Below are 24,532 nucleotides of genomic sequence, written 5' to 3' on the forward strand. Positions count from 1 at the left end.
GAAGGAAATCAAAGTAGTTAAACAGGACTCTCCCTTTGTGAACCCATGTTGACCATGCCTCATGTCCGACTGCATTATCTTTAAATGCCTTTCACCCAGTATAACCTTCTCCATAATTTTTCCAGGAACTGACGTTAGTCTAAACAGGTCTGCAGTTCCCTGGATCTTCCTTCACACCCTTCTTGTAAACTGGAATAACACTGGCCAGCTTTCAGTCTGCAGGGACCTCCCTACACTCCCACGACCTTTGGTAGATGATTGAGAGGGGCCCTACCATAACATCTGCTAGCTTCTTCAGAACTCTGGGATGAATCCCATCAGGCTCCATGGACTTGTGAACATTCAGCTGATACAGCCGGTCCCCTAAAATTTCAGTGTTCACAAATGGAAAGTCACTGTTCACACACTTGTGATCCTCCAATTCAGGGGACTGGGCAGCCCAAGGTCTATCAGGATTATTAAAGACTGAGACAAAAAAATGTACTGAATGCCTCCACTTTTTCTTCATCCCTGGTCAGATGACCATTTTCAACATGTATCAATCCAATATTTTCTTTAGACCTCTTCTTGCTACTAACATACTTTAAAAAGCCCTTCTTGTTATCTGAAACAACACTGGCCAGTTTCAGCTCTAATTATGCTTTGGCCTGCAAAAATGAACCACAGCTTTGCATTCTTCCTGCAAAGCCTGACCTCACTTCTAGAGATCATACAACTCCTTTTTCCTGTTGAGCTCCATAAGGAGTTCATTTTTCAGTCAAGCTGGTCTACCCTGCTTCCTTCACTTACAACACAGTGGTATTGACTGTTCCTGTGCTTCTAAGAGGTGATTCTTAAAGACTGACCAGCACATGTGGACTCCTAAACCCTCAAAAGCAGATTCCCACAGTAATCTGCTATATAGCTCCCTGAATAGTTTGAGGTTTGATCTCCTGAAGTCCAGACTAGCAACTCTGCTGTCCTTTTTTCTCATTACACTCAACCATTTCATGATCACTGTGGTCAAGGCCACCACCTACCATCACAATGCCCCACAAGTCCTTCTCTATTCACAAATAGCAAGTCTAGAAGGGCATCTTTCCTAGTTGCCTCACTTAACTTCTTGCCCGGGTACTATCTCCTACAAATTTCAAGAATTTCCAACACTTGCTCATCAACACGTGTTGCATTAAAGTATCCTGAAAATCAGGGACCTTAATTGTGGAGGGTAGATCTGACCTTTCATAGTGTATGTACACTCCTCCCAGTCTGTAAACTCTGGAAAAAACATACTCTACACACATGCTGATTTGGTTTTAATCTAGATTGCATGCTATTCATGAATTTACAAAGACATCTCAGATAACAGTAATCACACTTCACAGGAGCCATGTAGTTAAACTCACATGCTCCAAATTCCTTCAATACTGGCCCAGAAAGCACGCTGAGAACCTGTACAATATCTTGGGAATTTCTCTCCCTTTTCTTTTGACCAGGTGACAAGAACACTTTCCATAACAGCTGTTTCACTGAAGAATATTGACAGCGTTAGGGCCAGAAAGTAAAAATAATAATAATTAAAAAAAAAAACCCCACACACACAAAAAAAAACAAACAAAAAAAAAACCACACACAACCACCCAACCAAAAAAAAACCCAGAAAAGCAGACCCCCTCACTGGATCCTGGTCAAGTAGAACCAGATGCAGACTGTAACCAGGATGCAAACTACCAGTTTTTGGGTAGCATTAACTTTCAGCTGGATTCCAAAGCCAGGTTGTTGTGCATAAGATAAATTCCAGACTTGCTCAGCCAAAAGGAAAGGGTGGGAAATCATGGCTGAGGAAAAGGAGGAAGGACAGGACCACTAGAAGCCAGATTCACCTCAGTTTAGACTACACTCGAATAGGTCTGCACTTGCAGTACTTTCTGCACATGTCTGCTGGTACAGTCTACTGTCACTGGCAGTTCTACTCTTTTTTCCTATAACGGAAGCAGTAATAATTTTGAATTAGTGTGGTCAATATGTAGAAGCAAGGAAAATTTATATCTTTGGAGATTAATCACTTCAACAGTGCATTGCATTTCAGTAACAGAAATGCTAAACAAAGTCAAACCATGCTTGACCTGCTCCTTGTGTCAAGAAACATAAAAAGCAGTGACCAGAGGTGCATCACGCAGGAGGAATGCAGTTCCCCTTCTATTTAAGGCAAAATAATCCACTTAAATATTCCAATTCCTTACAAGCTTGCAAAGAGGGAGGGCAAGACCACAGCGAGCTAGGCTCAGAAAGGCAACTGCCTTTGAAAGGCACTCAGGTTCAGTAGCTGTTATTAACAAACAAGTATGATCTCCCTATTCTACTGAGAAGCTATTTACTTGCTCAGCTGACAGGACAGTTATTTCCTCTTTCATGACTCTACAGTAATATATTAATTATAAGGCTTTTTAAGAGGAGAAATCATTTTGTCCATGTCTGGGCATGTAGCTTCAGGATTTGGGCTTTTTAAATATCAACTGATAGATTTCATCTGGCATGTAAGTTTATATTCCTATTTAGATAAACCTGACACTCAAGATTTCATATTTTACACTGGACAAAGTGACCAAAATGGGATTACAATGCATCTTAACACAACTTCCTATGATCTGTGAGGAAAAGAGAAAAAAAAAAAAGTATTTTGAAACTGTTTAATAACAATTGAAAGTACACTAGTAACAACTATATCAGTTATCACAGTTCAGAATATCAAATAAAACCAAAATTAAATCCCCTTCATCATTCTTTTGTGCAGGCTAATAAACAAACATGATATACTATGTCTCTGTCATAAGAAATCGCTGTTGTCCACAAGAAAACAGGAAAAGACTCTTTGCAACACCAAATAAATCAAAAGGGGTTGAAAAATTGTAACTGAGTAAGTTTTATGATCTAATAATAGACTTAACAAACATGTTTTATGAGCATGGCTTTTCCAATATCACAAACATACTTGTAAAAAGATTATGCAAATAATTATATTTGATGTTTTTTTCTTTCTTTTTCTCCTCTTAAATCAGTGCTCAAAAGAAGAATCTCTTGAACCTTTTCCTGGCCTAATTACCTAGAAAAAGAGAGTCACGCAAAATTAATTAAAGGGATACAAAATACTAATGTGCACATTTTTCACCTGCCAAGGACCAAATGTGGGACAGATGCCCAAAACAAGCAACACACAAAAAAATCATCTTACAGAATTAAATCTCACAGGACTCCTTCTGTATTATAAATGACAATGTCTATAACCTTGATTTTATAGCTCAGTATTTCTGTATCCAGTAATTCCCAAGAAAGTTAGGAGAAACAGGAGCAGTTCAAGCTTTGGCTTGAGAACAGCTCTGCTTCTCAAGAGAGGCCACCTAAAATGCTCGAGCAGGCACCCCTGGCTCTGCCACAAGGACACCCAGGTCAAAACCCCAACTTGCTGGGAAGCCAGCCCCTCTGTAACCCACCCCCACCAAGAGCAGAGCTCTGGCTGATGTCATCCCTACCTGCAGTCAGCAGCAGCTCACATCGCCTTGGGCAAATGGGGAAACACAGACCCAAAACAGTCTTCTACTGGCTCCCACCATCACAAATAACGACACTCCTAACTCAAATCAAAAGCTGATCAAGGTCCAGCCTAAAATAATTTTGAAGTTTTTTTCCATTACACTTTTACAGCATTGTATTATTTTGACAATTAATAAAATTCTGAATTCCTAATTACTAAATTACTTGTAATTTACTTGGCACCTTCACTTACTGAAATTCAAGCATCAATGCTTGCCTTCAGCTGAAATGTGAATATAGAGCAGTCACATAGTTTTAACTTTGCCAGTCTGCTAAACCAGGATCTTTCAGTCTGAGGATAAGGTAATGCAAAAAAAGCAGGGTCTAATTGCTTTTCTCTGTGCCTGGGTCCAGCTTCAGTTCATCTTTTCTGACTGCTGGTGTCCAGGTTTGTAATGCAGCACTCTAGACGTAAAACACCCTTAATTCCCCAACATGTAACACACTTCTGAAGGCTGCATCATACACACATAATCATCTTTTAAGCATTAAATACATTCACAGGTGGCTTCCTCCTCTGTTTCCAAAAAAATCACCTACAACTTTACAGCATATATTTTTGTTGGGAGTTAAAAGGTACAAGGACTTGCTGCTTTACTACTGAATTTCATCCCTACTGTTTCCCACCAGTTTCCACCATAACCCTCTAGGAACTCGAATACCTCCCATCTTTGTATAATGAGTACTGTATCATTAGCAGCTCACCTACTATGGAAATCTAGAAGTCCTGTGCCTCTCATTCAGTATCCACAAAAAGTTTGCCTATTTGCAAATACTGATGCACTTGACTCATTAAGCCCATTCTGCTTCTGTAGGGATTGATAACAACTTGTGAGGCTGAGGTCACTAAGCCATGCAGCACAATAGTTAAGTAGGAGTACATTTTCCAATTCAACAGCTACAATCAGGCCAAAAGGGCCATTCAAAATGTAAGAAAGAAACTTATTTTACCAAAGACACACCAAAAACCAAAATCAATGACTTGTGTAGCTTCATGCAGACTTTTAAGACTCTCTTCCTTAGAGAACACCACACAGCATGCTACATACCTACACAGTTGCATCAGTACTGGTGAAATGCTAACTGGATTCGGAGCACCTTCATACTCATGCTCCTCTACCAACACATCCACTTTGCACTTGCAGTTCATCATCTCTGCCATTAAGGAAGAAGTGGTGAAGCCACATGTGTATTATGAAATTTCCTCTGAAAGCAGGTCCCCTTTTTCTCTCAGGATCCAACTAGAAGCTGCCCAACCTTACAGCTGTACAGCCCTGCAGCACAGACAACAAATTCAATCTTAGGTGGTGTAAATGCAAGTTCAGCATAACCAGAGTGGTTCTTGTTAATTCCAGGAGTATTTTGGGATTCTACAACCCCTCATCTGGCCATCTCACTGAAGTCAACAGAAGCTTTGCCCCTGCAAAGGGCAGAAAAATGGAACCAACCAGCCATTAAGGAATTTACCACCTATTTAAGAGCTCTGTAGTATTTTGCTTTCTGTTTCCTGTGCATCTCATCATGGAGGGGTATATTTGGTTGTAGGTAATGCTTTTCACATTTCCTTTGTACTAACAGTACAGAATGGGGAAGAAAAAGCCACAGAATAACCATATCGCAATACTTAGAAAAGAAAAACAAATTCAAGGGAACACAACATAAATCACACCCAAACTGTGATACTGAAAGTCTTTTAACCATGTCTTATGTAATGCTGGTTTAGAAAGCAAAATGAAGGCCAAATAAATATAAATACAAAAAAACTACCACTCTTGCCTATTTATACAGAGGCTGACAAATGCTACTGAAGACAGTCTGGATTCAGTCAATCTGCCAGGCACAGCAGGGAACAGTAATTCATGTCAGCAGCTCTTTGCACCATCCTGTAGTGCTAACACCCCAGTGCTGGCTTACTGCCACAGCAGGGCTGTCTCCTCCAAACTCCAGAGCCAAAAGGAAAAAAACCAAAACCAACAACAACAAAACCTTCCACAATTCCTCTATTGGGTTGCTTTTACCATCCTAGACTGTAAAGAATATCACTTGATCTTGCTACAAAAGGATTCAAATTTTGCCTACAAGCATGGCTGGAAAGGGTAAGGATGCATAAAGTAAGCAGAATCAGACCAGCACTCACCAAGCATTACGCACCTTCTCACGTCAGGGGCTAAATTCAGCTAAGATTTTTCCACATGCTGCCTTTTCAAGCATCTGCAGGTGCACCGCAGCACAAGATTTGCTTCCTGACAGCTGTAATCATTTGACTAGATTTCATTCCCATTCTTGAAGAGATGCTCTAAGTATGTTGCACCTGAATGGCCAAGATCAAACCACCTGGCTCCTCTCAAGGTCAGAGATCCATACACTTTCTTTATCTGGGTTCTATTAAAGTACAGCCACACTTTCTGGCTGTCTGCTAGCCACTTAACATGTATGGGCAGTGATATAGCTCTGCAATTTCCTTTCCCTTCCTATTATACACACTCATGTTGCTAGACTAGGAATTTTACGCACCTTGGTCCCCTCACTCCATAATCCATTCCCAGCCTCTCTTGCAGGTGATTTTGGGTGTCCTGTTTCTCCCATCCTTGGTCCCTCCTGCCATGCCACTCCCAAAAACCTCTTCAGACCCATTCACAAACCCACCTGAAGCACATTCCTCCTGACACTTTGGCTCCCGTTCCTATAAACCAAAATGCTGAGGTTCTCGCAGTGAAAAGCATGGTAGACCAGTGGCAGAAACACATTAGTACCAGGCTGTTTAGGAGATCTGCCTTAACCGCTTCTGTGGATCAGGGAAGATCTAGAGGTTACCACCACTGCTCCTGCATTGCACTAGCTCATTGAAGCAGCCCATACACCATGAACAGTACCTATTCCACAGCTTGGGAGCCTCCACTTGCCCAAGCCTGGGCATTTACATGTCACCTTGTTCCTATCATCTTCCAGGCAGCAGCTGCCAAACAGAAAATTGGGGTGTGGAGAGAAGCAAAGGCTAAAAAACAGAAGTGTCAAACAGATTACCCTGACACATAAGCTTCTCTCACAAGCAGTAGCACTGGGAGGGATACAAAATTCCTAACATTCTCAGCTGGCAAAGAGCAAATGGAAAAATGTTGTGCATGAAAGCCACTATCAGATACCATTTAGCATTTCATAACCTGGAGTAGTTTTCCCTTCATACCTGAAGACTGAGATTCCAGTTCTCAGGATTCACAAGCTGAATAAATCAGGAAAGATCTGTCTCTGACCTACAGGTATTTTTTTGCTAGCTAAATTGAAGAAGATATAGATAGATAGATAGATAGATAGATAGATAGATAGATAGATAGATAGATAGAAAGAAATGAAGATTTTTCTCAAATATGTAAGAATTCTTAAAGCAAAAAGGAAAAATCCAACATTTTTTATAACCTTTTGAAGGTATTTTAAATAAGCAGAAAACAAATTTTTGCAACATCACAGAAATGACCTGTGATTAGCCCTTCTGAAGTTTTACAGTCATTAAACAAGGGGTGCAAAAGACACTACACCTATACTGCAGCTCACTGTCAAGCTACATGATAGAAGTCTGTTGAAGCTTCAGAAAAAACACATCCATGTGCATCTCTTAAATGATTTACCATGCTTTACGCTGACTCTAAAAATAGTAAAAATAACATATTCACTTACAAGCTCTAATGCCCCTGGTGCTCTCAAACGCACATACTACCATATCACTTGCTGACCTTTGCAGCATGCAAACATCAGCTCACTACAGGAAGGTCCTTACACCACATACAAGGAACCACCTCCACACTGGACTAAGCTGAGGGTCAGAGAGTCATCAGAGTCACCTATATAAAACAGTAGAGCAAAATTCAGGCCATGTCTTGACTGTGAAAGTAATTCAAGTAATTGATAGTTGCTGTAAAGTCCTCCCAATTCAAGTAGTCTGGTTTCAGAGGAAGCATCCATACGCTCAGTGATTAGATTGCTCAGTTTAGGTGAAACGTCCCAGTCAAGACTGCGGCAAAGTCCTCCCCTCAAGGAGCATTTTCACCTCCCACCTCGTGACACTGTCTCTGAATCAGCAGGACAACTTTAAAAAAAAAAAAAAAAAAAGCCCACAACTCAGGGTAATTCCTATCAAGGTTTAAATTGAGCTCAAGTAATTGAGGTTCCTTCTATTAAACAAAATTAAAAATCCCAGAGTTCAACACAGTAAATTTAAAAAGGACAAAGATAAATTTTCCTGCCCTAGAAACAGGGCCCTCAGGCTCCCTAACTATTTGCTACAATATTCCTCAGCTGGCAAAATGGAAAGCTGGCAGCCACCCAAGGTATTCAGACAAAGAACTGCAATTAGAAGCTACTTAGGGCACCATGAACCAAAATATATGCTAATAAAAACATCATTAACTAACTTGTGAAGAGACTTCTTAGGGGAGCGAACCTTTGCTAACAGTAACATAATTGTCGTGCATTTAAATCCTGGAGTGCACAGCAACAATTTAAAGATGATGGGGGAAAAGTGAGATAGGGAAAAAAAAGTGACATTAGAAAAATAGTGTGGTGGAGGGAAAGTGACTCTGAGAAACAGAATAAAGCGAGTTTGTCTGATAGCACACCAACACAAAGCAGCTGGGTCCGCAGAGATCAGTACTTAGGCACAGATAAGTAGGGGGATTTTCTAAAAGTGTGCTGACAGTTTAAGATTCTCCCTACCCAAAAAGGGAAAAGGAAGAACATGATAGAAGGCTTAAAGAAGCTTTCGCCTCTTGTAATCAAGTACAATGTGAATTCCCCACAGCGAGAGCTGCTGGAGAGCCATGTACCCCTCCTCCAGGGTCTCCTCCAGGAAGCAAGCTGAGCATTCACTCCCAAGGCTCTAATTGAAACGCTTTTGATCTCCAGTTTTTGCTGTGTTATTGTCATTCTGCAGAAGTGATGGTTGCTTCTTATTGTCTACAAAATGGCAATTTTGGTTCCTTTTCTACTCTGCCTACAATTCCAAGTTTCCTGACACAACAGAAATATTGTAACTTATCCGTATGAATCTGAAGTTATCTGTTCTCCATGATCAGCCTCTGACTGGTTGGTCTGTATATTAAGATTCTTCAACTCAGCTGTTCCTACAAGCTTTTAAACCCAGCAATGACCAGCATTTCTGAAGGCTTGCAACATTACAAGCGGCTATCTGAATATCAATTTAATTCCTTAAGGGGGTGCTGAGTGCTTCCAGCTGGCTTCTCCGAGCACCTAGGACATGGCTCCTTTTCAGAAACAGCCACATGAATTTTCAGTTTCTCCCAAGTGACTGAAGGCAGCCAGGAGACACATGGGTTCTCACAGGGTATGCCTTAAATAAGGGCTTGTAACTAAGATATTTAAGAGTGGTTTCTCTAAACTCTCCAAGCTGGCAGTTTCCCAGTTTGTTGCCCAGAGAAACTCATGAAAAAGGAGAAACTCATGAACGAGGATCACGGAAGTGCTGCTGCTGCTGTTTCTGCCTGCCCGCTCTACCATGGTTAAGGTTTGAGCTTAACTTTCATGGCATAAGTGAGGCTTCAGTTAAATCTGACTCAGGGCTCTTCTGCTGTGAAGGCTCCATGTCAGCACATAGACACAGCACCAGCTGGCACAGCTGGGGAAGCACAGCACACCCCAACTCCAGAATAAGCACACCCAACTCCTATGCTTGGCCTTGCGTGTAAGAGAACGAAGCCAAACAAAAGCAATGTTGAAAGAGCAGGAAGTCCTAAACAATGCTATCAGCAGTGCAGACAATAGACAAAACTTCCAGACTTCAGCAGTGGAGCATAAAGCCTCAACAAAGAGCATGAGAAGGACAACAGCTCTCAGAGCAGACACACCACTCGGAAAACATCTATTAGTATACTATGAAAAACAGTAATAGGCCCACAGGTTGGGTTAGGCTGGAAGCTTTGGGTCATTACTGTTGTTCAGAGGGTAACAAGAAAGAAATTAGCAGGGGGAGACATTTGTTCTTGAATAGCAGATCAAAAGAAGCAACATATGACAAAGTAATCAGAATCCCAGATCAAATTAAAGTGAATAAACTACTGAGAAGCCTCATGGGTTTAGCTGTAAAATGGGGATGTTCTAGGACAGAGAATGACCTGGAACAGTGTGGACCTCACCTTAGAAAACCTGTCTGCCTCAGTACCTAGGACTCAACATCAATTCTGTTTACAGTATCACTCCAGTTTCCTGGAGTCCTAGTGAAGGATTGGGAATACATTGTGTAAACACAGAAGAAAAAGATGGCCCCTGGCCTAAAGAGGTTATAATTCATGATTACACATGAAAACCTGTAACATAACTTATCTGTAATAGATTCTGAAAAATTTAACATGGTTTTTGGTGGTCACTGCTCATCATTGTTGGACACCAAAAAAAAGGAAAGCAGATGTTTGAAAAATGATGAGCCTAAAAAAAATTGAGAGGAAACATAAGGGACTAGATGGGAAGGATGGATTTTGTGTCCAAGAGTCAGAGCTCAGTCACAGATTTCCTGCCTCAAATGAGGCATCATTTAGTTCAGTAAATATGGCTTTATTAATATTCACCTACTTTAAAAAAAAGCTTTGAGAGTCTTAAGACTATGTGAGAAAATAGATTAATACTTTTACCTAAATGTCAAGAACTGAGTTTTGTGTGCTGAAGAGCTGAAGGAAAAAAAAAAAAAAGCAAGCAGAGTGGGGCATTGGAGGGAAGACAGAGAGAGAATAAGCAAGGAAACTCAAACCATGGGAAAGAACACTGAACCTTTGCTACCTCTTGCAATAATTAGCCAGTTATCAGCTCCAGATCATGCAGAAATTGAACAAACAAGACTTAAGGGAAGGAATTATGCTATACTTCAAATATGTTTTTCAAGATCCGTTTTCCCATCATAAATAACATACCGAATCGCTGAAAGTCAACAGATTTCACCGGGGCCACTTTACATCATGCTGCACATTGTAAATAAAAGCACAAGCATTTCCTGCACTTAACAGCAAAAATCTTCATTGCCTGCAATTCACATACAAGTATGGAGAATAAAGTGGGATGTATCAGGACTGACATTACAGTCTGTATAAGCATCTCATTTTACCTCAACCTAACATGAGCATAGCTACATTTTTCTATGAACAGGAACAATAAAAATTCACAAGAAAGTCTGAAGATATTTTAAAATGTGTGCATGGTTTTTTCCATTTCTTTCAAACTTCTCAAGATAAATGTGGGTATATACTAAGAGAACTCTACAGTTCTACAGCATATTACTACATACTACCACATCGAGGCTATTAAAAGAAACAAATGACCAATCAGGTTTACATATAGTAAATAAGAACTAATGCCCACAAACTCTGTTATGGCTTTTTTGAAAATCCAAAGGAAAAGCTACTTAATTTGAGTAATTCACTTCACACACTTGAGAAATCAAGATGAAAACCCTAAGTGGTTCAAGGTTGCCAGTGCTAATTTCCAAAACAGTCACAGTGGACACAACCTGTGTCCATATTCAATGTCCCAACCCACGACAACCCCAGAGTCACCACCTAAGCTCAGACCACCTGCCAGCCCATGTGCTGGAAGTCAAGTGCTTTCCAATGCCAACAAAAGCTGCCACACATAAACCCAATGAAACCAGTGGGGAGCTGGAGACCACATGGGCACTGCCGAAGCTGTCTTGAAGAAAGTGGCTGACAGTTCACACCAGGCTAAGTGGTATGGTCAGCCTGCCTCTGCATTTTCCTCACCTGTGAAATGGGAACCTATATACTTGGTGACTGCCAACCACCTGCTTCGCAGAGCTTTGGAAAGATTCAGCAGGTTTATGCTTACAAAGTCTTCTGATGACGAAAGGTTTAGAAAAAGTATGCCAACACATTAAAAGAGACCAGGATAAGAAAGAAATACTGCAAAGTAATACTCACCCGTTCCTGACCAGCTGTGTCCCAGATCAGAAATTTATGAAGCTCATTCCCACAAGGCACAGTTTTAGTCATGAAGGATGCTCTGAAAAGGAGGAAGCAGCAGAAATTTATAACGTGACAGTCACTCTGGATATGTAACCTACAGAGCCTAGCCAGTTCTGTAGGGTTAGACTGCATATGGGAAACTCCAAAACCTTGATAAAATGCCTACCAGAAGTGAAAGACTCCCTTTTCTCAGATAAAATATATACCTATATATGTATTTTAAAAGAAGGGAAAAGCCTCTAAGGTTCAGAGGGCATTTCTGCATGGGCCCAGGAACACAAATGCTCCTGCTGTTCACATGTAGCTTCTGCTGCTAGCTAGTTCCATCTTCTCAGTGACATGGACTTGAGAAAAAGGCATCAGCCATCATCATACCAGGCAACAAATGTGCAACTTTTCAGTTAAAGGCAGAACACTGGATTACCATGGAACAGAAAAGTCACCTGTTGGAATGCATGTGGTGGACAAATGGAAAAAAGTTCTTCCCCCTCTCAGCTCAGATGAAGAAATCTTCATGGCTTCTTGTATTTTTTGTAGGAAATTAAATTTGTCTGTTTTCACAGCATGTTTTTTCTTCTTTTAGGTAAGAGGGTTACAAATTTATAGGGTTTTTTTTCCATATTACAGCATTTCAATTAAAGCTGGGTAGGAGAGACTGCTAAACTCTGGCAGATTTTTTATTTCCCCCATCCCACTTGGACACTACTGAACAATTACTGTTGTAGTAACTTTTTTCCTGGCTCATAAAGATGTATTTGATATGATACACTGTCATTACAAAAGCACTGAGTGACATATGACTGATTAAAACATTTCCTGAGAATGATATACCAGAGGTCTCCTCTACAGTCATCTGCAAATTGCTTGAATTTAACAATGGTGCATTGCTTATAAAAATATCGAGGCAAAAAATGTGTAGCATTTTCTCTGGTTGTTTTCAGGCTGTGTGCTTTCAGTTGTTACTCTCCTTCTCAAAGCATTAAGCAACACTTTAGAGCTTCAAAAACAGGAACAGCACTTACTGTAGATTGCAAGGATTATATATTTAAAACCTTATCTATATAGAAGAGTAATTATCACCTGTGTGCAAGCTAGCCATCATATTTTAATCTTCAAGTGGAAAAAAAATCCCTTTAATTTTCATAATTATGATAACAGAGGGAAATTATTTTTCTATTTGAACAGAAGACATTTATTTAGTAAAAACAACTACTTGGGGAAAAATGCCGATGGTGACTTAAAAGTAAAGAACCATTCAAGGTCCCATCAATTCCTTCACTGCAAACAAGTGCCCTTCAGTCAGTAATGTTATTCATTACATGCTTCCTTTCTCTCTGTCCATTTTTCTCTATTAATTACATTCAGGAGTCTAAAATTGTCCTGGAACTTCAATGGGCAACTTCCAGCTGAGACTCCTTCATGCATCAAAAGGCAGAGCTTTGGAAAGTATCATCTAACCCTCTGAACAACACAGAGCGATCAATAACAATCCACAGACAATCTAAAAGAGCTCTAACACACAAGTCAGATCAGCCCTACCCACCCGAATTACTCCTCTGTAAACATTAAATATTAGTGTCCTTTCCCGTAAGGGATCATGAATTTTCAAAATTTTCCAGATAATGTTGGACGTGGCAGATTTGTCCCTAACATATTAAAAGAAAAAATTTTGGAATCAAAATCAACTACAGGCTTCTGATGGTCCGACACATGGAAGCTTGACAGTTTTTAAAGAACAGGTACGAATTAATTATACTTAGCTTAAATTGCATTGTCCCTATTTTGAGAAAGGCCAGATAATGTAGCACATCCTAAACCTAGACGAAAGTATGTCCGCACACAGGAACAGACACTGCCCATGTTCCAGCCCAGCCTGGCAGGACACATAATGTAGGTACATTAAGGTCTCCCCATGGTTCTTTTACCATTACTCAGTTATGGGGTGCTCTAGTCATTGTGCAGATCATGGTCTCTTAGGTTGTGGGGTTTCAGTTCTTTAAGCTATGTGGATCAGATTTGATACCTCATGGATCAGTGGGAACTAAATTGATTTTAATCCTAAGGTCCTACGACCTAAAAACAACCCTAAAGTGTGAAACTCTTGACAAGACAAAAAGAAAATGTCACCAACTGAGTAAGACATCTAAGAATCTCTTGGTGTAAGATGAGTGAAGAAAAATGAAACAGAAGAGCTGGAAGTCAATAGCCATGCACAACACAAGTCAATACAATGTGGTTCTAGACCACCCCAGAAAAGAGGCTCTTTCAAGAGACACCATTCCCAGGAGGAGAACTGGCACAGCTCTGCCAATTTAGTTTAATTTTGTAAGTTTAGGGCATCTCTGTATTCCCAGAACAGGTAGCGCCGAGCAGACCTGGTTTGGGGCAGCCCAGGCTCTCTAAATAGGCAACATGAGCTGACTGGCATTAAAGAAGAGTAAAGAGTTGAATGAGATTGATAAGACAGAGAAAAAATTATATACAGTATTCAGAGCCTTCCAAAGTAAGGAAAAGAGAGTAGCTCAGCAGAGGGCAGCAAGTTAAAAAAATATATAGAAGTAAAATATATATTATGCATGGTACTTACCCAATAGTTGGGCTAATATTGTGATCAAAGTGGTCCTGGACAAATCGACAAACAATGCTTGATTTCCCAACCCCAGTATCCTGAAAATAAAGAAAAGCATGACAGTGAGTTCAGGAGACCCTAGACACCAATTCTTCACCTGAAGAAATAGTCAAATATTAATCTGTGAAATTAAATCATCTCTACTGGCAAGTAGGGCAGGTTAAACATTTCAAAAGAACAGCCAGCACACGGATTATCCTTTTCAAATGTCAGCATCGTGAGTGGAGCTCCCTGGTCCTCTTCCCAACACTCCTTTCTTCTCAAGCATTATTTTTTTGGGTGTGGATTTTATACTCCTGTTGCAAGGACTGCAGTACTTCAAGAATAGCCGTTTACATGTATGAGACAATTCTGTGCTTTCAAACACATGGTACATTACCCCACAAAGCCAGAGAAACAACTTCATTCAGGCCCGTTGCAAGGGTAGCCCGACTGTGCTTCCAAAACAGATTACTAACACCAACCTTTTAGTAGACAGACAGCACTAACTTAGTCGAACTAACTTTTAGCAGCAAGACAAGCAAGCCTGCTTGGTGGAAACTTTGCAGAGGGTTCAGGTGGTTTTGAAAAGGCAGGAATCCAAAGATTTGGATCCCTGGAGATGTGCAGCTATCCCTGTGCAGGTTGTGTTACCAGACTGCGTCGAAACAGCATAACTTTAAATGCAACGCAACTTGCTCTCTATACTGCAATGTGGCAGGCGGCTTCCATTTGCAGGAAGAGTCTTCCCCCATAACTACAGTACTGGGATAAAACTCAGAATAACAAGGGGGGTGGGGGGGTGGAGAAAGCTTGATATTTTGCAGAAATACTCTTTTAGGCATTTACAATACGAGCAACTTCCCCAAAATGCAGTATTTTTCGGTTTGCCTCTGTTATTTCATGAAGCCTTAGATGGTAGGTAGAAGAATTTAAATTGAATTACAAAGGAAGACAAATAGCAATATTGCTATGTCTACCACAGAATTGTAAAGATCCTCCTAGAGACAAAAAGGATGCCAGGAAATCGATCCTGACCTTTCCAAGACATTAACAATGACAGCCCAGGGTCCAATCTAACTCATTAAAAAGTCAATGGAAAGTTTTCTATTAATTTCATTGGATGTGATAGCAGGACTACCAGACTGCACCTGGTAGTTCCATTTGTATTCACATTTTAAGACACTTGACTAATTTACACAAACCTCAAAAACTACCAAGACAAGAGAATACAGTTTGTTGAGAGCACTACACATATAACTACATATTAAAAAAAAAAAAGCAGCCTTTGCCCAAACATGACTATATATAAAAAAAAAGCCTTTGCCTTTCCTGCAATCAATTTTGTATTTTATCTTCTTTTTGAATATGAAAGAAAAATAATGCTTGTATTTAGATTTCCTTTCACCATGCTTAAATGAAATTATCACCGCTGCAAGTGAAGTCTTTAGACAGCACTTACTAGAAAACCATCATTTAAACTCTTGTATTTAATTCAAAGCTGTCCTTAGTCATCTTAAAAGCCATCATAAATGCTCATACTACACAGACGGTTGTTTATCTACTGTGTTCAATCAATAGGAAAAAAAGATCAAAGGAGAAGCAGTGTTTAAAACCAGCCCCATAGTCTTTGATCAATACCAGCAACACATCTTGTTGCTATTCCCAAATTTTGCCTTCATTATCGATTCCAGCTGACATCTCTGTATAATTACTAGGCCAGGATGGCAGAACACTGAAAAAAAAAGAAAAAAAAAAAGTTCCTCTGTGATGAAACTGAGGATTCAATTATTATTCTGGACTTTTTTAACGTTGTGGAGAAACCAGAACTACCACTCACTGAGTGCAAAGAATTACATTTCCCTCTCGCAGGGACACAGTTTCTGCCACCGTGTTTGAAACAACACAGTGACTCCCGTGACCCAGTGACACTTAAGTTTCATGTATCTCCTTCAGCTCCCTTGATGGGTCACTCAGAAGGGCAACTGCAATTACAGCTCCTGAGCAAGAGGAGCCCAGCCTCTGGCAAGGATGCGACATCCACAAGTGTGGATTAAAGCTCAGCTCATTTTCCTGGAAGCTCCTACCTCTTCATCTTTCAGTTCATGTTCTTACTAATGTTTCACGCTAACATTAAAGGAACTTTCGAAGTTTCCATTGCTCTTGCAACAAGCACAGTTCAACTCAAGCTATGTCAGGCACACCAATATCGCTCAAGAAGCTTGAAGGTATTCTTACACTTTACTCCTGGGGCTGCTTGGACGACCAAGAGGGCTAAATTTACCCCTGGTGAAAGTTCAGTGAAACCAATGGATGCAGACCACAAATGAACATGTCTTTAGGATGACCACTGTTGCAGCCAGTGGCCAGCGCTTTCCAGGAGCCAGGCAATTTACTGCACCAAGGGGTTCAGCTGAAACAAGCCCTCCTAGCTTCTGTTTTGTTGCCTGGAGGATACAAACGGTCAGCTACCAGAGTATAATTAGAGCACAGAGGGGAAGGAAGTAAGAAAGAAAACGCTTCCCACTTAAGGCTGCGATTATCATTCCATCGCAGGATTTGAAACTACTTAGCCAGTTTTCAGTTCACATTACCATACCATCAAACAAGACACTCACCTGCCTGATAGCAAAGCAAATCATGGTGCATGAACACTGGACAACAACTTGCACACTTAGAAATCTTTTACCGATAACAGACCTTATCTTTTATTGACAATAGGGAACTACCTTTCAGGTTGATCTCACAGAATTCAAGGAAAGCATGATTGCTTCAAAGAAGCAGAAAAAGTATTCACTTCTCACCAATGCACCAAAATTAAACCTCCTTGATAAGGCTGTACAAAGCCTTCCTGCTACCATCCGCTTTGTCCTTTGCTGTTAAGGTCTCCCTCTAACATCCATTTTTCTAACATCTGACAGGGATGATCTCCCTTGTTCTGTTCCTTTTTCTTCAAAGGATTATAACAGACTTGTCAAGCCACATGCCTGGGTAGCATTCAGGCATGCAGATGACTTATTTTTCAGTTCTCAGATTTCTGCTTTTTGGCAGCTTTTTACACCCTCTAATCTGTTTTTCTTTTTCATTTTGCTCCATGTTGGTGTACATATAACATCAAACATACACCAAGGAATAACAAGGCTTATGTAAAAGGTCACAGCAGTATTGAGCTGAGTGGATTGGACAAGTTTCAGAGACTGAAAACATGTCCTCAGGAGTTATGTCACACTTTAGGGACCACATCCTGCAACTCCTCAGAAAAATCCATATTCACAGGAAATCCAAGGGCTTCAGCACTACACTGACTCATCACGATCAAGAGCAGACCACTACATGAAAGGAGAGACAAGAAAGGAATAAATATAATTATTCTGGAATTAAGGTGTTCAAAATGCATTTGATGAGTCACTCATGGGACCAACTGCGTGTTTTGCTTTTCTCCCTTCTTCTTCATAAGCCTCATAGCACACTTACAAAAGATCAGTTATAAACTGCACTGTACTGAGATAGGCAAAAGGGGTGGGGTGATGAGGAAGGAAAGGAGTAGAAATGTAAACCACTATTAGTTCAGCAGAAGAAGTAACTACAACTTCAGAATCTCCCACTGGTCAGCAAAATGGACATGGAAATCTGAAGCCATATCAGATGTTTCTGATAAATACAAGGAACCAATGCAAGCATGACTAATTTCTGATTTTCACCCTTTAACCCTGAAGAGATGTTCCCTATTCTTCTAAAATCCCTTACCCACAGATTTAGGCATGACAAATTCAAGAGCACCAGGATGGAGAGAAGCACACCACAAAAACCAGTGCTTCCACCCACACTTCTGCTCACGGAGAACCACCACACTTGGCTCTTCTCAGCTCACATACTGTAAAGGAGATGAGACTGTATTTCAAGCCAGTGGAATTACACGATGCTGGCAACTCATTTGCAGGCAAACAACAACTGAGCTTTTAAAAAAAAAAAAAAAAAAAAAGCAGAAGTTCAATAGGAACAATATATTAAAAAAGAAAACCATTTTCCCATTACAAACAGGCAATTGGCATATTCCTCTGTCCATTGTTCCAGATGCATTTATCCTGTCAGAAAAAAAAACTAATACAAAAAATTTAGCTCTTTAATTTAAATCTGGATGTCTCATTTATATCTTTGCAAAAACATAGGGCCCAGTCCTCCAAGCACTTTTCCACACTGAAGGGAACTATACTATTCTGTAAACACATCCTCAATCAGTACGTTAGAGTTTAGCTTTGATATAATAGCTTTTAACAGATTCAGATGGGTCAAGCTCTATTGTGCTGAGCAAACTCACTCTTCATGTAAATTCTTTTTTACATCTGAAATAGAATAAATGTTGAATTCACAAAAAAAAATCCACACATATCATGACTGATGACTAAACAGCAGCCCTATAATTATGCACACTGCTGCAAGAGCTTTTTTCTTCTTGACTACACAGAATATTTCTGTGCTATGTTAACACATAGAGCTTTTTTAATGGATGTGAAATTAAACCATGCAAAAGTCCTTTTATGACTCTAGAATTTTGGAAACACAAATAAATTAAGAATACTAGACGGCACTTCGCATGAGGAAATGACACACTAAGAATGAAGATACTGAAGAAACTGCCTTCAGTCCTCCTACTTGAAAAGTAAGAAAAAAAGAGATCATCTGGCTTGTAACCACCACGGATCTCATGACTAACTTCCCATTTCAGCTTTAAAAAAGGATTGAGATACCCTGGAGACGGGTGCCACAAAAATCTGCATTGAGAAGCAATGGAGAACCAATGTCTGTAAAATAGGGATCCAACACACGGCTCCTTCAGAAGGATAGAAGTTTTCCCATCAGCTTAGACAGAAATCAGGATTCAATTCAATCCACAGTACTTCAATTTGTAATTTTTACAAATTAAAAATGTCTGTCTCTCCGAAGCATTTCTCATTATAATCAAGATTCATTGAGACACCATCTACAGGCAAAGGTCTCATTAAAACTGACTGGGTTTAACATGTGTTAGTCTTACATATCAGAAGAATAACCAAGTGCTCAAAAAAAGTAGGTAAAGCAGATGTCATTTCAACAATAATAAGGAAAACATTTGGAAGTGTTAAGTCTTTATCCTTTCCCATAAAGCAAGAAACTGATGCCATGGCACATCTGGCTTCCACCGAACTCAGGAGGACTTCCCTGCACCTCACAACAGAAATGCATCTGCCCCTCAGGACCCGTTTGTGCTGGGGCCCCCCAAAAGCTGACCTGCTAACCACCCCAACTGCAAAGGCACCATAAGCATTTGGCAGCTCAGCCCTTCCTCAGATTCAGCCCTTCTCTTGGTCCCTGATCAAGAGAAAAAGAGTATGACTGATGCAGTCAGGGCTGATCAGGCAGGCAGCCTCTTGCGGTGTAGCTTCTTCATCAGGCATAGAGCTTGAATTACAAAGCTGCTCACACCGATGAAAATCCAAGTTCCAGGCAGAAGTTAATACTGGAGCCTACCAGCAAGCTCTTCTGAAGCTTTCTTTCAGACAAGTTAGCATCAAGATGTGCAGTAAGTGCACACACCAGTAACAAGCGCGGTCAAATCTGGCTCACTAATGATCTTCCCAGTGTACCCTCCAGTGAGATAATGCTGCCTTGTGTCACCTTTCAGACACAGAGAGCAGGGGGTAATAACAATGCTCAAATACACAGAACAAGGGTACAGTCAGAAAGTTGTCCCACTGTCCTGGAAGAGGATCTGCTCAGAGAGGAAGCTGCTCCTGACTATTAAGAGAAGCAACAATTCCTGGCTCCCTGTCACACGTTCATGCCACCGGACAAACTTTTTGGCTTGTTCATTACTAACTAAAAAATAACAGAGGAGCCAGTTTATGCTCAAGATTTTCCAAGATAAATTCTCATCTTTGTTACATCAATTTGACCCTTGCCAGTGCTACAGTAGAGAGGAAGGAGAGGTCCTTGCCTTGCCCAGTGCAGAACTTTCATTGTGGGAATAATTAAGATGTACAGATTAAAACATCTGAATCGGTATGAAGTTTGTAAAAAGGAGAACACTGTCCTTTACCATCAGTGTATTTGATATTTTAAATACAAAAAAAAAAAGGCTCTCTGAATTTCTGCAACTGGCCAGGCAAATATGAGGTAGAAAGACATGGTTTAAACTTTAGGGGAAGAAAAATAATCAACGAGTCTTACAAAAAATGCAAATGCAGAGAGACCTTTCTAGTAGCTCTGTGAAGCGCAGCTGGTTTTGACTTGGCAGTTGAGCTTCTGCACATTAAAATAGCCATTCTTTCCACTGTCAGAATTGGCCATGATTTAGTTTCTGATTTACAGTTGAATCCCCCTGACCCACTCCCATTATCCCCAGCAGGACTTTGATGGAATTTAAAAATCCATAGCAGCATAATCACATCACAGCATTGCTAGACGGTTAGCATTTTGCTAGCTATCATCAAACAAACCGCTAGGCCTGCACCATAAAGTACTATTGGGCTTTTGCAGAAATGTATGCTCAGCTCTGGTCAAGCCTGGTATCTAGGAGGAATGTCAGTCCTCGGGCAAGGTCTGGCATGCAGCACTGAGATATCCAACCTGCATCTTCCATGCTTTCCGAGATGCCACTTCTTAACCCAAAGGCACACGATGTGGTAAAGCTGAGTGTAGGATTGTGGCTGTCTTAAATTCCAAAGAAGGCAAAAAAGCAAAAGCTGAACAACAAAATAAAGCTTTGAAATTTGCAGCATGCTTTAATCCTCTATGCCTGCCATTAACATTTTAATCATTACTCAGACCATCAGATGAAGACAGCATTGCAATACTTTCCATGTCTTACTAATCCAGTTACAGCTGCTCTAGAAGGCTGTGGCAGTCAGCTTGAAGAGTATCTGAAACTGGCTTTGGATTTTTAGCAACCATATGAACATACAAGGAAGAGTTATGCACAACAGACTCCTGATCGCAGTTTCCAAGGGCAGTATTTTAATCCAAGAATTACTCTACACATCCTTCATCTTTCCCTGTATTTGGGTATCACTTACTCGTCTGAAAACACTGCTGTAAGGAGAAATACCTTTCAGGAGACCTGGGTTCAGAGACACCCCTGAGACTGAACTGAATCTGCCAAGTGTCAGGCTTGTCCCAGTGAAAATGCAGCCATGCACTGCAGAGCGGTGTCTAGGAAGAAGTGCAAATAGCTTCTCGCTGTATTCAGTTTTTCCATCTGCAAGATGTATCAAGTGAGCAAATCCCACCACTGCATAAGCATACAGATGAAAATACAAGAACAGCTCAGACTGACACATTGGCTCTCAGCCGCTTCACCAGCAAAAAATTGCCCGAGGCTTCAGCCTGAACCACAGGGATGCAGGCTGAGGTGCTCTGAAGCCTCACTTCTGCAGTCAAAAGAATATGCATCTCATTCAGGACACAAATAATTTTCACAAGTTTCAATCTTCATTACAGCCCTGTACAATGAGAAATAGAGCCTCCACTGTAAGCGTGATTGTTGGAGAAGATAATTTTCCTGTCGATTTGCTGGGATCCCCCTTCCAGAGCTACAGAACTAGCTCAGGGGCACACTTGCTTCCCAAAGCAGCGGCTTGAAACTCCCTGATAGGCCCTGTACCAAATGAGAAGCTCGTTGTGTTTTTCCTCCCTACCTCAACACAACCACCTTCAATCGTTTGACTTGCTTCACTACCAAGACTCACAATGTACTTCTGCAACAAGAACTCCAAACGACAGCAGGCATGGCCTTATGCTCCCCGTGATCTGCAAGGAGTATCTGCAAAGGTCCGGCAGGTACTTGGCTGCAAAGCAAATTCTTGAAAGGGAAGAACTGGAACCACAGTTGGCCTCCAGGAGTGTCAATGTGCCATCACATACTTTTCTGAGTGAAGGGTATTTGCTAAATGAACACCAACGCTCCCAGTGAATACTGGAACTGAGTTCCCCAAGATCCCAGCACAAACACACAGATCTCAGTGCAACTGTGTTTTGAGGGAGAGGATTATTCCGCGGTGTTTCACTTCTTCAGTAGAAACCACCACAGTTTTTTTGGTCATCTGTCCATCTGCGAACCTTACAAGATTATTCCTGCCTGCATTTCTGTTTGTTGCATACCCTTCCTTAAACTCATAATATGTGGCAATATTGCTATCTTTTAACCAGTCAGTATATTACTCCCATAAACGAACTGTGCCAATTCTCCCATGGTAATATACCCTACATATCATCTCTAACTGCTAGTGTAATTTCAGGCCAATGCTTGTGTTGAGGAGCACAAATTAGCTACAGAATAAGGCTTTTTTCTCTGGTGTGCATTAGAATTAGATTAACTGTAATTCCTTCTACAAGTAGGAAGTGCACCACTTGCTCTCAGAGACATTCTTGTACCCCCAACTTGTTATATCAGAATACAATCCTTCTTCCTAGTGCTGTAAGAACTACAATTGGCACAGGAATTCTTGGCACTATCATTCTCAGCTCGCTAGCTGTTAAACAAAAATAACAATTACTTCAATTTACATTGTAACAGCATTATGGGGATTTACATCAGTGAGAGTTGTAAAGTGTTCAGACAGTAGTGGCAAAGAATCATTTAGGTGCCTTAAGAGATAGGTGCTGAGTTTATTTGTTTGGTATTTACATGCATCTTCAATATCCCCTGTACATTCCTAAAAGCCATTTTAAAACAGAAAAGTATCTGCTGGACAGGGCTTAATGCTATCTAACCTCCTGTGGTGGTTTGACTCTCTCTGGACAGCAGGGGTCCACCAAAGCTGCTCTGTCACTTCACTCCTCAGCTGGACAGGGGAGAGTGAGTATCATGAAAGGCTCATGGGTTGAGATAAGGATAGGGAGATTACTCACCGATTATCATCATAGGCAAAAGACTCAACTTGAAGAAATTAGTTTCATTTATTACCAAACAAATCGGAGTAGAATAATGACAAATAAAAACTAAATCTTAACAACACTTTCCCTCACCTCTCTCTTCTTCCTGGGCTTAACTTTATCCCCTATTTTCTTCACCTCCTCCCCTCCAGTGGCACAGGGGGATGGGGAATGGGGGTTGCGGTCAGTTCATCAACCGTTGTCCTCTCGTTTTTCCCCTGCTTCAACCTGGGGTCCCAACTATGGCAGACAGCCCTCCATGAACTTCTTCAGCATGGGTCCTTCCCACAGGCTGCAGCTCTTCATGAACTCCTCCAGCGTGGGTCCCTTCCACGGGGTCACAAGTCCTGCAGCAAACCTGCTCCAGCATGGGCTCCTCTCCCCACGGGTCCACAGGTCCTGCCAGGAGCCTGCTCCAGCGTGGGCTTCCCAGGGGTCACAGCCTCCTTCAGGCACATCCACCTGCTCTGGCGTGGGGTCCTCCACGGGCTGCAGGTGGATTCTGCTCCACCGCTCACCTCCATGGGTGCAGGGGCACAGCCTGTCCCACCAGGGGCTGCACCAGGGGCTGCAGGGGAATCTCTGCTCCAGCGCCTGGAGCACCTCCTCCCCTCCTCCTTCACTGACCTTGGTGTCTGCAGAGTTGTTCCTCTCACATAGTCTCACTCCTCTCTCCAGCTGCTGTTGCACAGGCTTTTTTCCCCCCCTCTTAAATATGGTATCCCAGGTTGCTGATGGTCTCGGCTTTGGCCAGCAGTGGGTCCATCTTGGAGCTGGCTGGCATTGGCTCTGTCAGACATAGGGGAAGCTTCTAGCAGCTTCTCACAGAAGCCACCCCTGTAGCCCCCACTGCTACCAAAGACCTTGTCACACAAACCCAATACACCCTCAAAGTATAACATGTCATCTGATCCCTTCTCTTGATTTGTCTTCCTTTAGTCCACATTAGTTAGCAAAACATGTACAGTGACAGCCCATCTGGCTTCACCTCAGAGCTGGATGTGTCTGCAGTCCTGGCCACCTCTCTGGTTCTCAACCAGTCACTGAAGCCAAACGTCTGCTGCCAGTTTTGGCTCCCTTACCAGCATGATTATTCAGCATGTGGTTTCCTTTCACACACATCCTGCACACATTCTTCTGTGGAATTAAACTCAGGCCTGCATACCTACCCTGGTATCTGCCAGACTTGGAGCCAGGAAATGCAGTTCTACTTGTCCTGCCATTTTGTAGGCTTCTCTGGAGTTAAGTTTCTCCGTATTCATTGTCACAGGTTCACTGCTTTACCCCAGATCCCAGCCCAGGAATCTTTTAGAGACAAAAAGCCCTAATGCTCAAGTTTCAAATAAAGTTTCTTTAATGCTAATGTCTGTATAGTAGCTAATGTTAGTAATAAATTTGCTTCCCTACAGACATTCATATATATGTATATTTAATATTATATGAAACCAAAGTCTCTCCTAGAGTGTTT

General features: G+C 41.2%; 1 protein-coding gene across 1 annotated transcript in view; it reads right to left on the bottom strand.

Moving 5' to 3' along the window:
- Positions 1-24,326, bottom strand: part of RAB31 (RAB31, member RAS oncogene family) — a 46,090-nt gene extending 21,764 nt beyond the window's left edge. Inside the window, exons 1-3 of the mRNA XM_026841432.1 lie at positions 24,234-24,326; positions 14,134-14,213; positions 11,502-11,583 (exon numbers count right to left, since the gene is read on the bottom strand). Of these exons, the coding sequence (XP_026697233.1) occupies positions 11,502-11,583; positions 14,134-14,213; positions 24,234-24,326 (255 nt within the window). The remainder of the gene's footprint in view (positions 1-11,501; positions 11,584-14,133; positions 14,214-24,233) is intronic.
- Positions 24,327-24,532: the final 206 nt, after the last annotated feature.

Source organism: Athene cunicularia (assembly GCF_003259725.1).
Source record: "Athene cunicularia isolate RWA chromosome 2 unlocalized genomic scaffold, athCun1 chr2_part1, whole genome shotgun sequence".
NCBI classification, from domain to species: Eukaryota; Metazoa; Chordata; class Aves; order Strigiformes; family Strigidae; genus Athene; species Athene cunicularia.